The sequence below is a fragment of the Watersipora subatra genome, chromosome 5, assembly GCF_963576615.1.
Source record: "Watersipora subatra chromosome 5, tzWatSuba1.1, whole genome shotgun sequence".
Lineage (NCBI taxonomy): Eukaryota > Metazoa > Bryozoa > Gymnolaemata > Cheilostomatida > Watersiporidae > Watersipora > Watersipora subatra.
Genome location: NC_088712.1, coordinates 26,639,333 through 26,656,105, shown reverse-complemented (window position 1 = coordinate 26,656,105; position 16,773 = coordinate 26,639,333). Strand labels below are relative to the sequence as shown.

At 35.2% G+C, this 16,773-nt stretch overlaps 1 protein-coding gene and 1 pseudogene across 1 annotated transcript in view; one reads left to right on the top strand and one right to left on the bottom strand.

Annotated features, from left to right (window-relative positions):
* Positions 1 to 9,898, top strand: part of LOC137397226 (uncharacterized) — a 131,914-nt gene extending 122,016 nt beyond the window's left edge. Inside the window, exons 7-8 of the mRNA XM_068083515.1 lie at positions 8,306 to 9,016; positions 9,771 to 9,898. Of these exons, the coding sequence (XP_067939616.1) occupies positions 8,306 to 9,016; positions 9,771 to 9,898 (839 nt within the window). The remainder of the gene's footprint in view (positions 1 to 8,305; positions 9,017 to 9,770) is intronic.
* Positions 1 to 16,773, bottom strand: part of LOC137397228 (cyclin-dependent kinase-like 1) — a 485,333-nt pseudogene that overhangs the window by 172,359 nt on the left and 296,201 nt on the right.

Sequence of the window (16,773 nt, the reverse complement as noted above, 5' to 3'; positions counted from 1 at the left end):
AAAATATCCAACAAATCTATGTTGTATGTAAGAGATTCGAGTGTTCAGGTTTCGTTTTCACAAGATTTCGCAAATATCTTAGGATTAGATCCGAAGATAACTTATAATGTGGGAAAACACGGAAACATCACATCTCCGGATATCAACTATGGATTTACATCATTATACGTATATTCATCAATTGTAAGTAACAGACTCGTTGGAGATGCAAATGTACGATTGCTACGAGTTGTCCCAGTAAGTGGAAAGAAGTTCTCTCGAGTTTATACAGAATTCAGTCAAGCGCATTACGTTGAAGTGGATAAAATTTCTACTGATGTGATAGAGACCCTTATAACAAGTGATGATGGAGAAAAAGTACCATTTGATGGAGGGAAGGTTATACTAACGGTTCATTTCAGAAAGAAACAATGAATTCCATATTAATTCCATATACTCCAGAAGACTCAAAAAACTTTTACATTCAATATTACACGTCTAATCAATCAGGAAATGGCGGATTGACACCATATAAAGGAAAGAGAGTGATGGGAAATGGACGACTATCAGGCATATTTAAAAAATTAGCAAAAGCTGTTGCGCCTCTAGCAAAAAAAACGGCTATCTCATTAGGGAAAAAAGGGTTAGATGCTGCATCCAATTATCTTAATAACATGGTAGAGACACCAAAAGAAGAAGAAGAAGAAACAGATGAAGTAGTAATTCCAAGAGTTAGAAAACCTGGGAAAAGAAAATTAAATAACCGTAGCAAACCTGCAAAGCGACGGAGAAAAGCCACTCCAAATATTTTTTAAAATTTGAAAATGCTTTATATATTATTATCTCAATATTTTTTAGTTCATTTCATTGACATACATCAATAGTGAAAGATGAGTTCTGGAGAGATTGGTTCAACAGGTTTAAAAATATCGGGTTCTCCTTTTACGATAAACGAAAGTTTGGGTATATTTGATGTTCCAGGCACACATAGTTCGGTGGAGCGCGGATATTATAGTGAATTAGCTCCGTCACGTCTCAGTGAATATGGGCCAATTGAAATTGAAATACCTGGAGATGTAGATCACTATATCGATTTAAGTAATTCATATTTGCAAATCGAAGGAAAAGTAGTCAAGGACGATGGTTCCAATTTAGACAATACTGCTGCTAATGTAAATGTTGTACCAGGGGATGCGTTTTTTCATTCGCTAATCAAAACAGCAACATTCAAAATTAATGGATCTGTTGTTGAACATTCAAGTGATTATCCTATGAGATCGTTCATAGAAACCCTTCTCAATAATAGCAGAGAAGCAAAACAATACCAATTAAAAGCAGAAGGATGGTTTCAAGATGATAATCTTGCAAAAGATGGTGCGGAATTCGATAATAGTGCGGCTACAGCAAGAAAGAATCTTATTAGAGGTTCAAACTCATTTGAGTTTTTTGGACGACTCCATCTTAGCATTTTTCAACAGGAAAGATATCTCATTCCAGGATTGAATTGTAAATTAGAACTAGATCGAAGTAAACCAAGTTATTGTTTGATGGCAGCAACAGCTACTCCTGGAGGAGGGGGAAAAGTAAAGTTGACGAAATGTGTACTTCATCTTCGAAAATTAAAAATCAACCAAACAATTCAGCTTTTACATAACGAAAAACTACTTAATGGTGTTAATGCAAAGTATCCTCTTTCTCGGGTATACACCAGATCTTATAATGTGAATACTGGATTAACCCATACTCAAATAAAAATTGCTGATAACACACTTAGACCAAATTTAATACTTGTTTCACTTTCATCACACGATGGAGAAAATGGATCATACAATCGTAATCCTTTCAAATTTGGTCATTACGATGTGAGTCATGTAGAACTACAAATTGATGGACTACCTTTTGGAAAACGATATACTCCAAATTTTGTAAATAGAATGTATACTCGACCATATGTACAACTTCTAAATGCAATGGGAAAAGATCTTTCTTCTGAAGGAAGTGGAATTGGACTGAGTGAATATGAAACTGGACTTGCAATATACGCTTTCGATTTGACAGGAGATCTCTCATCCGAAGGATTTCATTTAATGAGACATGTTTCACTAACAATCGATATCGGTTTTCGGGTTGCAACACCAGAAAATGTCTATCTTAATACATATATACAAAAAGATGGAATGATGGAAATCGCTTCTGACTTTAGTGTTCGACTCAGTGGTGGAAGCATATTCTAAGGATGAATACAGCAAATATTTTCGATGTTCTTTCCCAAGATCACATGACTAATAATCATTTTTTTGCTGTCTGTGCAAGAAATGAATTTATAGAACAATTTTTATCGAATGAAGGAATGTATATTTTTAACACACACTATTCTTATCAACCAGGAGAACACTGGATAGGAGTTATTCGAACAAAATCCGAAATTAATTATTTCGATTCAACAGGACGAGATCCTTCAACATATCCAGATGTCGCTCAAATCTTAAAACTTTCTGGAATAAAGTTAATTAAATGGAATGATGTTCTACTCCAAGGTTTTCTTTCAACAACATGTGGAGATTACTGTCTTCTCTTTGCAATATTTTGGAGCAGAGGATGTTCAATAGAAGATTTTCTAACAGTTATGCTAAAAATTTCTGAAAAAGATACACAAGATCATGTAGTTCGAAAAACTATACTAGATAGATATGATTGGAATGGAAAAATTAGTAAAAGTCTTAATAACGAAGAAAATGAAGGTATTGACAATGTACATATTCAAGGAACTTCCCAAATTGTTAAATTACTAGAAGAACTGACATAAAGTTTTTTTTCTATATTTTACAATTGAATATACATATATACTTTATATCGAAATAAACTTGGTAAAAAATACAACCGAATGTTATTTATTTTTTTTGTTGAATATGTGTGTAGTTAATGCTGTAGAACGTATATTATGAATAACGAACAATAGTACATGTGAATAAGGAATACAATACAAGAGCATTAGAAAAACGTGTAACGCATCCTCGAGGATAAAAACAGAACTGCGTGCGCATGCACTAACCGGAAACGGCAAAGCCAATGATTCAATAACGTAACATTTTTGATATAAGTTTTATATATTGATATACTCACGCTGAGTTGGAGTTATCCTCAAAATAATCCACATTTTAATCCATGTATGCCTCTTTACTAGTTCATCATCTTCATCTATTTACTGGTCGAGAGGCTGTTATGGAATGGTTAAGCCAAACCAAACAGGAGAATTCCATAGGTAAACCTAGGAAAACAATCAGGTCGAATGCCAAGGCGCTTGTCCACACAACAGCCCCTGAAAACAGCGACACTCAACGAACTTAATCGCGAGTAGCCGACTAACCGAATTCTAGCTGAAGCATACAAGCCTTATGGTATCAACGCTCGATCGACCCAAATTCTCAAATACAAGTAGGCATCAAGAGATGGTTCATGAGGCAGAATATTCCATCAGATCATGCAATGCTTATATAGTGAATTGAAGAATGATGGGTGTGTCCAAAGGAATTAATGAGGCGAAAATAGCAAACAGATTTTCGCGAAATTGAATTTCGCTAAAGTTGACTATATAATATATATGATGTGAAATTTCGCGAAATCCAATTTCGCGAAAGTTGACTATATAATATATATGATGTGAAATTTCGCGAAATCCAATTTCGCGAAATTCACTTTCGCGAAATTCAATTTCGCGAAATTCAATTTCGCGAAAGTTGACTATATAATATATATGATGTGAAATTTCGCGAAATCCAATTTCGCGAAATTCACTTTCGCGAAATTCAATTTCGCGAAAGTTGACTATGTAATATATATAATGTGAAATTTCGCGAAATCCAATTTCGCGAAATTCACTTTTCGCGAAATTCAATTTCGCGAAAGTTGACTATATAATATATATGTGTAATTTCGCGAAATTCATTTTCGCGAAATTGTAAGCATAGAGAAATGTTTTGTAATCTATTTATAAATTTTCATTAAACTCACTCAAGCGTTTTACAGATGCTCAACTTTATAAAAGCAATCGAGAACAAATCATTATTATCATAACACTCTTCATAAGCTAACAGAATTCTGAGAAGGGTAAAATGTCAGAAGGGAAATGTACAGATAGTTGTGTTCAAATTTGGGCTACACCATGGGAATATTGTACACACAGACTACTTTCCTGTACATGTGGACATGTATATGATGGATTAGCACAATGTGTACATTGGTAAGTACATTTTGAAATTTTAAATTCTAAAGTTTTATATGAATATATAATTATTCATTTTATATACATCATCTTTTCTCAATTTTCAATGGATTTTCAAAAAATTAAACAGGTATCAAGAAGATGGTGAGGAAAGTGATGAAAAAAACATCTCGAAAGAAACAAACTCTCAAAATAGTGAAACGGAGTTGCAATTGGATTTACCATTGGATTATCCTATAGACAGATTACCTTCCTGCACATGTGGACAAGACGTATACGATGGCTTAGCTCAATTTATATTTTGGTAAGTAGATTTTGAGAATTTTATAACCGAAGATACATAGTTATCCATTTATTTCATCCTTTCTCATTCCTCAATGTTTTATATATTTAAACAGTGATGATGCAAAACAAAAAGAAGATGATGAGAAAAGCGAGTCAAGCAGCACATACTTCTTTCTCGATAAGAAAGAATTACAATATTCTGAAGTGACAAGCTCTTCATCTCCACAGAAAACTGACAACTAGTATTTATAAAAAAAGATTTTTTTTGTTTTTTTGAATGAATATATATGCAAATCAATAGGACCTTTAGAAATAAAATCTTCATCTCCAAAGATGGAGAATTTATATTTTATTGTATATTTTAAGATACTATTATTAAAATAAAATCAATACAATATTCACATATCATTTTCATTGTGGAATAAAAATTTAGGAAAGCATGAAAATTAGATTACAACTTTAGCAGCAGTATGTGATTATGATAAAAAATTTCGACATCCTGTAATTTGTCTACAGAAAAACTTTCATTTCCATAGCCTCTTTCTTTATTACTTGGAGGGGTATTAGTTATATTTTCCTTAAGATTTTCAGATGATGGAAGAGTTGTGATTCCACTTGCTAGAATGATGGTAGCGAGTGTAGTTGTGGTGGTAGTAGGAATTGTACTAGCGAGTGTAGTTGTGGTGGTGGTAGGAATTCTGAATGTATGTGTAGTTCTGATGGTGGATCGAGTAGTGGAAGAATTAATTGGAGCTGTAAATCTACCATTATTTTCTTCGAATTGTGGATGATAACAAACAAACTTAATAGGCATTGATCTCCATCCACAAAAGTTTGAACGAGCTGAGTTGCCTACACAATATCTCGCTGACCGTGAAGATGGATTAGCCCATTGAACAAGTCGTTCAGTAATTCCCAACCTTTGAATAATTTCATAACTAGCTATACCATAAGTACAATCCGAGGGGTTATGTTCAAATTGAATTAAATTTCGTAAAAATTCACCGTTAACCGGAAAAAATCCAAAACTAATAAATAGTATTGGAGAAATTTGAATTATATCATCTAGTTTTCTATAAAGACTCTTCATGTCTTCTCAAAAGAAATTTTTCCTAATGAATAATTCATTCGACTTTCCCCTTTTTTATTACTCATCTTTAAAGAGTTTTATAACGAAGGGAGACTTAACCGATTCCACGAATAGACACGCCCGAACTCGTCCAACATCAGCGTTCATTCAACCGAAACGACATAACACCGTTCACCCCACCGGTCGCCAACCCGACCCCAACCATTCGACGATCGATCGCTCAACTCGTCGACACCCGAACCCCAAACCCATCGCATCGAAACCCGAAACCATCGCCCTCTTCACCTCATCCTTCCCACAATTCCTCTCGACCAGCACCGCATCCTTCCCACAACTCCTCTCAAACTTCATAACCTTAGCTCCCAACACTCACACACCTACCCCCCCCAAACTCTCCATCAGACAACACCATTCTCCGAGGTTCTCGGGCTAAAATGTACCCAAAATCCAACTTTAAGTGCATAGGTGTGTAGATCTGCTCTCACTATACTACTATTATTCACACTTTCTCTAGCATTTCAGTATTTACATCAACATGAATATTCTCTGACATAATGTTCACAGTACACATTACAGTGGCTGAACTGATGCAATACTAGTCCTACAACAAATATACTGTAAACTACGCAATCCGTGACAGTCAATCATTGTTAATGCCTAGTGAACAGTGATTGTTGCACATGTTGCAGGCTGTCATAGATGCTCAGCAAAATATGGGGCAACTTTGACAGCTGCAATTTTTCCCGATAAATCATTGGTGAATGCATCAGTCTGTGATGCCTTTACTATGTTATACGCTGATTTAGTGTGAACTGGCCTTTATTGATCACTGTATATGCATTTTACTATACAAGTGTACCGCATGTACAATGAGGGACGCGTACATGTATTTACATGTATAGTAATTGTGTGAGTTTAGAAAGCAGTTTAAATGTTTTGAAGTGTTGAAATTATAGTTCCTACTTAACAAACTCTATTTTCAATTTTGAGCTAAATTCCTGTTGTATAAGGGTCTGCAACATAACCTCTGGGAAATAGGGTCAATTACTGGGTGTGATGAACTACTCATTTAGGTCTGATATTCAAAGCTTTTTCAGTAATAAACCATATTAAGAATTAGTAACTCGGTTTCTTGGTTGAAAATTGATAGAAAAGGTAATTGGTTTACTAAAACTGATCAGTTAGCCTCAGGCCCAGTGCTTGAAATATAGCCTACACCGAAGTTAACTGAGTTTTGTAAATTTATTGTTAATAATTTGCAGCCTCAGTGTTATTTATACTCTATGCTACCCAATCAGGTCTCGTTGTATGAGCTGCCATCAACATATTCACATAATAATTATCATCGTTACATGGAATGATAGAGCACCTTTAACCATATCACTAGTTAACAGTCTGGTGTTTAGGTGAGAAATAGCTAGGTAAAATGAGCCAGGTTGGCATGCTTCCTAGTAATCAAATAACAATGCGTAATAATGGAAACTACTGTTAGCAGTTAGTATTCACAAGACCAAACAAGAGCAAAGCGATTGATTGGGAGATTTATGATAAATGTACATGTGCACACAACTCCTGAAAAATTATCCATTACCAGCCGTCACCAAACCCTTGCAACGAAATCCTATCAACAAATTTAACTATTTTTTAGTAAAGTCGTTTAAGTATAATAATGATATAGAACGCATATAAACCTATTTAAATATGTTACCAAGCCTTTGAAAGGTTACCGCAAATTCCTAAAATTAACCCATCTGATCGGATTATACATAAATAGACAGATTAGTTCTGCCAAAAATCGCCACAAAACGCTTGAACAGTTTGGCTTAATATAAGTTAAGACCGGAAATTGAAACGCCGAACGACAGAGAATAGAACGATAAAGTCATGCGCATTTCACGCAAAAATAACGTGCACATTTCACCAGTCTATAGCAGTGTCGAAGGTTTCTGTAATTAACGTAGGAGTACTGAAATCATTTCATTTTTGCCGATTTCAAAGTAACTTACATTTTAGACTCTTGAGTACTTCGGTATTCTAACTGATGTACAACGCAGTGTGAGTAAAGGAAATGACGATGATATTTTTCTAACGATTCTTATGAGATTTTAAGAATATGAGATTTTACTTATGAGATTATAAAAACTATGACGTTTTTAAATGTAAACAAAATTGTGTATTGGTTTTATATTATTACTATATTAATAATATTGGTTATTCTAATAATATCAGTGCATTTTACTTCTAATATTGGCCAATATTGCATTTCTCCCATTGCAGGGGGAGAGATATAAACATAAAATATTTTCCTTTCATTATTGCTGTTTGTTGTATATAATAACACCCACACCCAGTACATTGCAGCTACCATTGCAGTTATCCTATTGCACTGCAGAGCCATTTGACTGCTAATTTTGCATTTCTCAACTATCAGTACCCTTTATTTGTTTCCAATATCTCTATGGTCATGGGCTGTATGACAGTGGAATTTCTAGTAGTATTATATAACTAATTATTAGTTCATAGTTGTAGATCATTGTAAGACAGCACTGTTATATTCGCTAACTCTTGAGTTTTCTTATTGTGTAAAATAACCTACAAAAGAATGTGAAGATGGTGATAAAACAGGAATCCTGACTTCTATGAGTTAATATCTTTCTCTCAAGTACAATACTTCTATGTAAAATATTTACTAACTGTTGCTACTCACATGCACACTCTATATTCTACAGGTGAGAGAAGAGATATTGAGTTAGAAGTTATCTCATCTCATAATATTATCGTTGAAGAACAAAAAACTCCACCTGTTCAACTCTCTAAGTCCCTCACCAAACTATCCAGTGTACAACTGTCATCCGATCCCCTCTCCATCTGCCACTATAAGGGAAACACTTATATTGGACTAGAGGATTACACAGTCAGCAGAGTAGACATTGATAATAACATCACCAAAAAGTTCATCTCTACCTCCGGTCGAGTAGAATCTGTCACTTGCTACAAGAACAGGCTCTACACTCTGTCCATTACTACTCCTCTTACAGTCGGTGTCTACAGCATGAAAGGGAAACTCATCACCAGCTGGAAGCATCCATATCATCTCTTCCGCTCTGACATGCTGGTGATAATTAATGACAAGGTTCTTATTGCTGACCCACCCAACAGAAGGATCACTACCTACTCCCTAGATGGTCAGGTTCTACATCATAATCACTGTCCTCCTCTCAATAATAGCTACCATGTCACCATGCGCGCCCCTGATAACTCATCTCTCATCTTATCATCCTTCGGACATTCCAAAGTATATAAAATAGACACGGCCACCCATGAAGTCATGTGGACTCTCACTGAAGTGAAGTACCCTGAAGGGCTAGTCAGCTATGGTGAATATGTTCTACTGGCTGCACCCAACAACAACACTATATACATTATTAATTCTACTACAGGTTAGTTATTATCATGATGCAGGGTTATTATAATATGTGTTGCTATTATGCAGGAATACATTATAGTTAAATTGTGTACATGGTTATAAAGCGGCATGACAAATATTTGTACAGTTTAAATATGACTAGCAAAATTGGTTGATAGACTGAGCTCTCGCAAAAGGTAGTCTGAGTTCACATTGTAGGCAAATTTTGATGAAACTGTTTAAAAAACATTATTGAAAGGCTCTTAACACGAGACTGAAATTTTACAGAATTTGTCATAATTTTAATAAAAAATAAGATGAAATCTACTAAAGCAGTGAGTTATATTGATAACAAAAAAGTGTGTATCAGTACCTTATCATTATGTAAGATAGCAGTGATGAATTTTATTTTGCTGTAGAAATCCTGTACTCTGTTCTTCCTAATCAGGTACTTCTGAGTGCACTCGTGAGTGCTATGTGTGTTATAAAAAAGCATTCCCAGCTATTATCACACCTGAGATAAATATAGAGATGCTCGTACCATTCTAGGGGATGACCTGCTGTCCTGTCCTTGTGTCATTCAATGGCACAGTGGTTATTATTGGCTTATGAGAAAGCCAAGCATCTACAGCTTAGAAATTATCCATACAAATTTTGTGTCAGTTTTGGCGGTGCTTTCATGTCTATTTTATGTTTCTATCAATAAGAGCTGCCTGACAGCAGTGTCCATGTAGAGCTAATATTTATATGTAGAAGTCTGACTGTGTATTTATTATTATTTATTGTAGGGAATATAGTCTCTCAGATGACACATGATGATATAGCTGGAGAGGTGCCCTCTTTAGAAGTTTCTGGCTCCAACCTACTTGTATCTAATAGTCACAGCAGGGAGGTCATCTTCTACACGATAAATTGATACAAGTGACTACAGTCAATATCATTTGAATAAATTTTGTTGTGTAAAGACATGTGGAGAGACATTATTACAAATGACTAGCAGCTGAGTCTTTATTTGAGACTGTGAGTAACACAAGACATAATTACTATGAAAATATGAGACATTACAGAGTTGACAGAATTGCCAAGTTCTCATGATCTTAAGCTCCGTCGGCCGTATCCCTCTGAGCCATCTACTGCTGTCACCTGTGTCACTCCCTCGCAACAAAACTAGCATTTGTAGAGAGATCAAGCTTTCTCCACTGAGCCGACATCTACTACCGAGAAATACCGTGCTCGAGAACACCTCGAGGAGACGCAAAGGGGCTGAAAAGACAAACGTTAGAAAAGAAAAACTATATTTAACCTATAATGTTAGTTTTGTTCTTAGGCCTTCCTTACATTTTGCTTTAGAAATATTTTATATACGAATAATAAATCAAAGGATTAGGTTGCCAGGTGTTGACTGTAGCCTTTCTAAGCCCTGTTGTTGTTTTATTAAATTAGCTCTTTATAATGACCCTTGAAAGGAGCCTATGCTGGCAATCTGCCAGATCAACAATAGGACTAGTTGCATGCATTGTCATGGTTCTAATTTGGCTTGAGATGGAAAAGAGAGCCTCGTCATGAGCTATTGTTATCATTGCACCTTTAGTTTTACCTTTTCTTACAAACACATTCTGAAACATAGTTATAATAAACAAGTAATGGAGTCAGTTAAATTATTACCAGGGCCATACGAGTACTAATATAATAATTGCAAAACAACTAGGATGATCGTGCCTGAAAAATTAGGATCTGTCTCCCATGTCTACAACCTATTTTATTTATTAGTGTGGATCACTTTTTAATGGAATGTTCTTGTTTGTAATCAAATAAAATGTGTATATGTATATGCAAAATTTTAAAAAATTAATTGAAAGTTTTCAAATCAGATATGTTATACATTTTTGTTTTTATGTGGTATCACACTTAAAATTTCTACAATTCCAAAGATACAGAATCTGCTTGGTCTGCAGGTCACCTTCAACTGCCAGGTAAGTGCTACGTGAACAATACATCTCGGTCGATGGTTAGAACAGTCAATGTCCCTCTAGTCTGGTTCACTTATATTCTGCAAGATTTGACAGTACTGCTGGGCTAATATAATTGGGATGCAAAACTGAGAGCGGGTTAATTTCGATGGTCAACGCAAAAGGTTCGACTTGCAACCGTGTGTCACTTTTTGTGAAAAGTTGCAAGTGGAACTTTTCCAAATTCACTGTGCAAGTGAGAATCATTTTTAAAATGGTATGTCCACAAACCTTTTTTAAAAAAACAATGCTAAATATTTTAATAAATAAATAACTGCATTGCTAAAAAAATTGCATTATTAGCAATGCAATTTTATGTGAAGAGAAGCAGCTGAGTTTAGCTTCACAAGTGTTTTGGTGTGCATTATTGCCACCAGGGTCTCGCAGCCAATATGGAAACCAGGCTTTAGGCAGCAGTTTAAAATTTCAGTTGTCTCAAATGATTCAAGGAATGTTGACTGGTCTCGGTTGCGTGAAGGCCGAAACATAATTTTGAGATTTGTTGCTCAGGTTCTACATTATCTCCAGTATAATAATTGAACTACTTTAATTCTATTGAATATAAAAAAACTAACAAACGACCAAACGATTAACAAGCAATCAACTAACAAGCAGACAACTAACAAGCAAACAACTAACAAGCAAACAACTAACAAGCAAACAACTAACAAGCAAACAACTAACAAGCAAACAACTAACAAGCAAACAACTAACAAGCAAACAACTAACAAGCAAACAACTTACAAGCAAACAACTAACAAGCAAATAACTAACAAGCAAACAACTAACAAGCAAATAACTAACAAGCAAACAACTAACAAGCAAACAACTAACAAGCAAACAACTAACAAGCAAACAACTAACAAGCAAACAACTAACAAGCAAACAACTAACAAGCAAACAACTAACAAGCAAACAACTTACAAGCAAACAACTAACAAGCAAATAACTAACAAGCAAACAACTAACAAGCAAACAACTAACAAGCAAACAACTAACAAGCAAACAACTTACAAGCAAACAACTAACAAGCAAATAACTAACAAGCAAACAACTAACAAGCAAACAACTAACAAGCAAACAACTAACAAGCAAACAACTAACAAGCAAACAACTAACAAGCAAACAACTAACAAGCAAACAACTAACAAGCAAACAACTAACAAGCAAACAACTAACAAGCAAACAACTAACAAGCAAACAACTAACAAGCAAACAACTTACAAGCAAACAACTAACAAGCAAATAACTAACAAGCAAACAACTAACAAGCAAACAACTAACAAGCAAACAACTAACAAGCAAACAACTAACAAGCAAACAACTAACAAGCAAACAACTAACAAGCAAACAACTTACAAGCAAACAACTAACAAGCAAATAACTAACAAGCAAACAACTTACAAGCAAACAACTAACAAGCAATCAATTACCAATTAAAAACAAACAATCAAACTAACCAGTAGTTCAATTAAAGCAGTGCTTATAGACTAATCAACTAGCAATATAAAGAAGATGAGGTCATTAAATATAGCGATAATACTGTATACCGACTTGAAATGTGACCTCCAAAGTAGAAAAGGTCATGTGACTCAAGTGAGATAAGTGTTCAGCATAATTATTTACACCAATAGATGTGCTCACTGAGAGCCATAATTGCACAAGGCCGTATTAGTCAGCTAAAGACATGTTAGTCAGCGAGAATGTCACGCTATGGAAAGACATTATAACTATTATCATCAGCAGAAAGTACAATAGCTTTTATGACTCCTCAAGTAGGAAGCCTGAGATACCTGAGTTAGCTAGTATTTTATTAATTTCATCACATCAGCTATTTACTCACATCAGACAATTCAATCAACAACAGTAAGATTTTGAGTGGAAACTTCTTAAATTGATATAACAATCAATAGCTCTGTAATCTATAATATTTAAACAATTCAAAGTGCCCAAACAAGTTCAATCATCAGTGGCAAAAATTAAAAAGCTTGTCAAAAACGTTTCCATTTTTGTTTTTGTAGTATTCATTAATGTTGAGCCTCTCATCAACCTATACAGAAAAATGTCACCTTACAAGGTGCATTTGGTCATCTTTGAATATTTCTAATTACATAAAACAATTAAACTAGAGACACTAACAAAATGGCAACATCAACGACCCTTTGAAGCGCATAAATTACATAATTTTGTTATCATATAGTTCAATACATCAGTCTTGGCTTTCAAATGAGCCATTGTTTGACATGGTTAGACAGACATCGGTGGTGCTTATAGGATTTTCCCAAGAGTTCTATAGCAGAAATGTTCAATGGTATAGGCTCGAATATTGTGACATCGCAATTTTCATATTCAGTGTTGTGTGCCCTTACCGATTATTTTAATGCTTACCGCTTAAATTTTTCATCTAAGCTAATGATGCTAGTGGCAGGCGAAGGTAGGACAACTCCAGAGAACCAATTAATATGACAAAGGAATCAGTGTCATTAGCTTTCCATGAACATATTTCTTTTTCATTCCAAGCACCATACTATGTTTTTTCCGATGATATTATGCACTGGCAATCTCTTTTTATTGTGATGTTGAGAGACACAGCAGAGACTAATTAATTTCAAGCATTGCGTGATCTCACGGAAGTGCGATTGACATATAGTCCTAAGGCAACGCAACTGCAGGTCACACCTTAATCTATGTGATTTCATTACCTTTATCAACGACAGAATATTTATTGAAGAATGATTAATTAACCCAGAACATGTGTTTGTATTGATCGGCGTTAGCATGATCCCATGGCATTGCTGATTATCTAGAATCATAGTTTATTATTAGAGCTCTCTGGATTTAACAGCCCCGATTGTCACAGGAAAACCCAGCCTCAATGGCAGCAAATAGGATCGACTACTTAAGGCTAAATAATAATTATGACATCACCTGTGAGAACCCAACCAAGTGTTTTTTTATTGCAGGACATATTTTGACTCCCTGTTTTTCATAGTTCTATTATTCTTTATGTATTGATTATCGGCTCATTCGAATGCCAAGGCTCTGATGTATTGGAATATATAAGAAAACATTTCTAATTTCTGTGCTTTAAATGTTGACTTGCACCAAAATTCACATTACAGTCATTTGATATCAAAAGATTCACCATGTCTTACTTTGTTGTGTTGTTCCGTAAACCATCCTGGAACGGATGATTTACGCTGTAGGACTGCGCACTGTAGCTTGTCAGATTATTGAAAGATAAATTTACCCATTTAACGGGTCAAGCCAATCTCGCTTGTATTTTTTATTTTTGACAGAGCGACATTAATTATTTTGGATGCAATAAACTTGCCAACTTACTTCTAGCTTGCAGTTGTCTCTAAAAAACAATTCATTGAAAATCTGAGAAATATCTTTACAAGTTGATATCTATTGCTTGCATGCTCACTGGTCTTAAGCTTGGTCGTGTCCTTCTGAGCCACCCATTTATGTCACCTGTTTTGCTCCCTCGTAACGCAACCAATATTTGTAGAGATCCGGCGTTCTCCTCTGAATTGCTATCTACTACTGAGAAATATCATGCGCGGCAGCACCCCTAGGAAACGCTAAGTGTAAAAAAGACAAACAGTAACATAATGACAAAGACCAACAGACACCTAACCCATGATGTTTTTATTAGGTCTTCCTTACACTTCGCTTTGGAATTTTTTTAGATATGAATAACAAAACAATGAATTAGGTTGCAAGGTATTTACTGTAACCTTTCTATGCCATGTCACTGTTTTCATAAAATAGCTCTCTATCACGATCTTGAAAGAAGCCAATGCTGGCAATCTGACAGATCAATAATAGGACTGGTGGCATGCATTGTCGTGGTTCTAAAAGAAAAGAAGGAAAATACAACTTCCCCATGGACTATTGTTATCATGACACTACTCGAGTTTTACCTATTTTTACAATGAAAATCAGAAACATGGTTTAAGTTCATACAAGTACTAATATAATAATTGCGAGCAAATTAGAATGATCTTGTTCAAAACCTTAGGATTTTCTCTCTTGTCATACAACCTATTTCATTATTTAGTCTGGATTATTTATATGGGAATGTGCGAGGTTTGTAATCAAATAAACTTGGTCTACGCAATTTTTGCACAACTTATTCTAGAGTTTCTTAATCAAGGGTGACATATATTTCCGTTTTACTGTCGTATCACACTAAAATTTTAAACAGTTCCATAAAATAAATGTTATGTATTATATAATTCTTTTTTAACAGACCGAGCAGTACAAGCTAGTGATAATTCCGTGTCAATAGACAGAGCAGTACAAGCCGGTCGCATACCTGGTTCCCAAAAATGCTGCACGCACCAGTGACAGCATCACCGGGCTATCAGCAGTGTAATGTGAACCTGTGTGCCGAGTATAGCCGGTAGTTGCTGATGGTCTACACAAGAGTTCATCCCTGTGTAACTTTCCCAAAATGCACTTCACAGGTGAAGGTCAGCCTTTTCAAAACAGTATGACTTGCAAACATTTTTGATGTAATTATATGTGATTATTATTTATGCAGGTTAGGTGTGAACGGAAGTTTCCGAGTGTGGCAAGTGTTTTGCTGCGCAAGATTACCACCAGGGTCTCACAGCCATTATGGGAACCAGGCTTTAGGCAGCAGCAATGCGGAATTTCACAGTTGTTATTTTTTAAGGTTTCAAGGAATGGTTGTTGCAGTATCTGGTTGGGATGTATGGATGGCGACAAATAAATAGATGTTCTCGTCAGTTGATTTTTTCTAATCACTCTATTCGTGTAACCCTTCCACAGCCAACCATGTACAAGTTTGGGTATATGCCTATTGCCAGCCATTTTACCAAAAATGGCCGATACTGCTTCATGATATGTAAACAACACTTTTTCAATTTCAATACCTATCTAGAACAATGTTTTTAGATATTTTATTTTGCAAACCCTTTAACCAACATTGCTATGCAAAAATTCAATGAACCTATACTTTGTGCGATACTAAAGCTAAATGAAGCTATGATCGATGTGAAACTAAAACGATCCTCCACGATGTTCCTTACTTTTACAAAACTATTACTATCGCCACTATCAAAGACAGTTTTGCTGCGTTAATCATCTGGATAATCACAAAAATCTGCATTTGAATTGGCTGTAATGTCATCAACATAACCAATTACCTGTTTTCTGACTCACGCTCGGTAATTAATGAACTTGCACAAAAAATGTTTGATTTTAGATGAAAATTCTCAAACAAAGGTTTAAAATTGTTTCGTCATTTTAGGCTAATTTTATAGACAATCATTGGACAACACTTTCAAATTCACAAAAGTCTTAAAGACCGTGGGTTATGTTGTCAACAAATAATAAAATTACGTGACTACCCAATTTCTGGTAAAGTCACAGTCTCTCTCTCTCTGTGCAATCCCTCTCTTTAGAGTAAGATGTCTGCTTGCTTTATTGATGTGTTTGGTGTGTTTCAAGATGGCTCCGTAGTCCGATCATTGCTCTGCATTGACGATTGCAATGTGGAAATTGGTAGTCATCATTCATCAAAGCATCATATGAGCTAAGCCGCACTTTTCGTGCTGCTTTGAGCTCTTCTCTGTGACACATTTTTTCATTTTCAAGTATCTTCACCCCTTTATGAGTTAGAGTTATCCATCCAGTTCTTCTCGTGGCATTTCATTCCCAGGTTTCACATCTGATGTGACAACGCTTCAAGCTATCTTTGAGACAGTCTTTATAGCGCTTTCTCTGTCCCCCCTGTGACCTCTTCCCA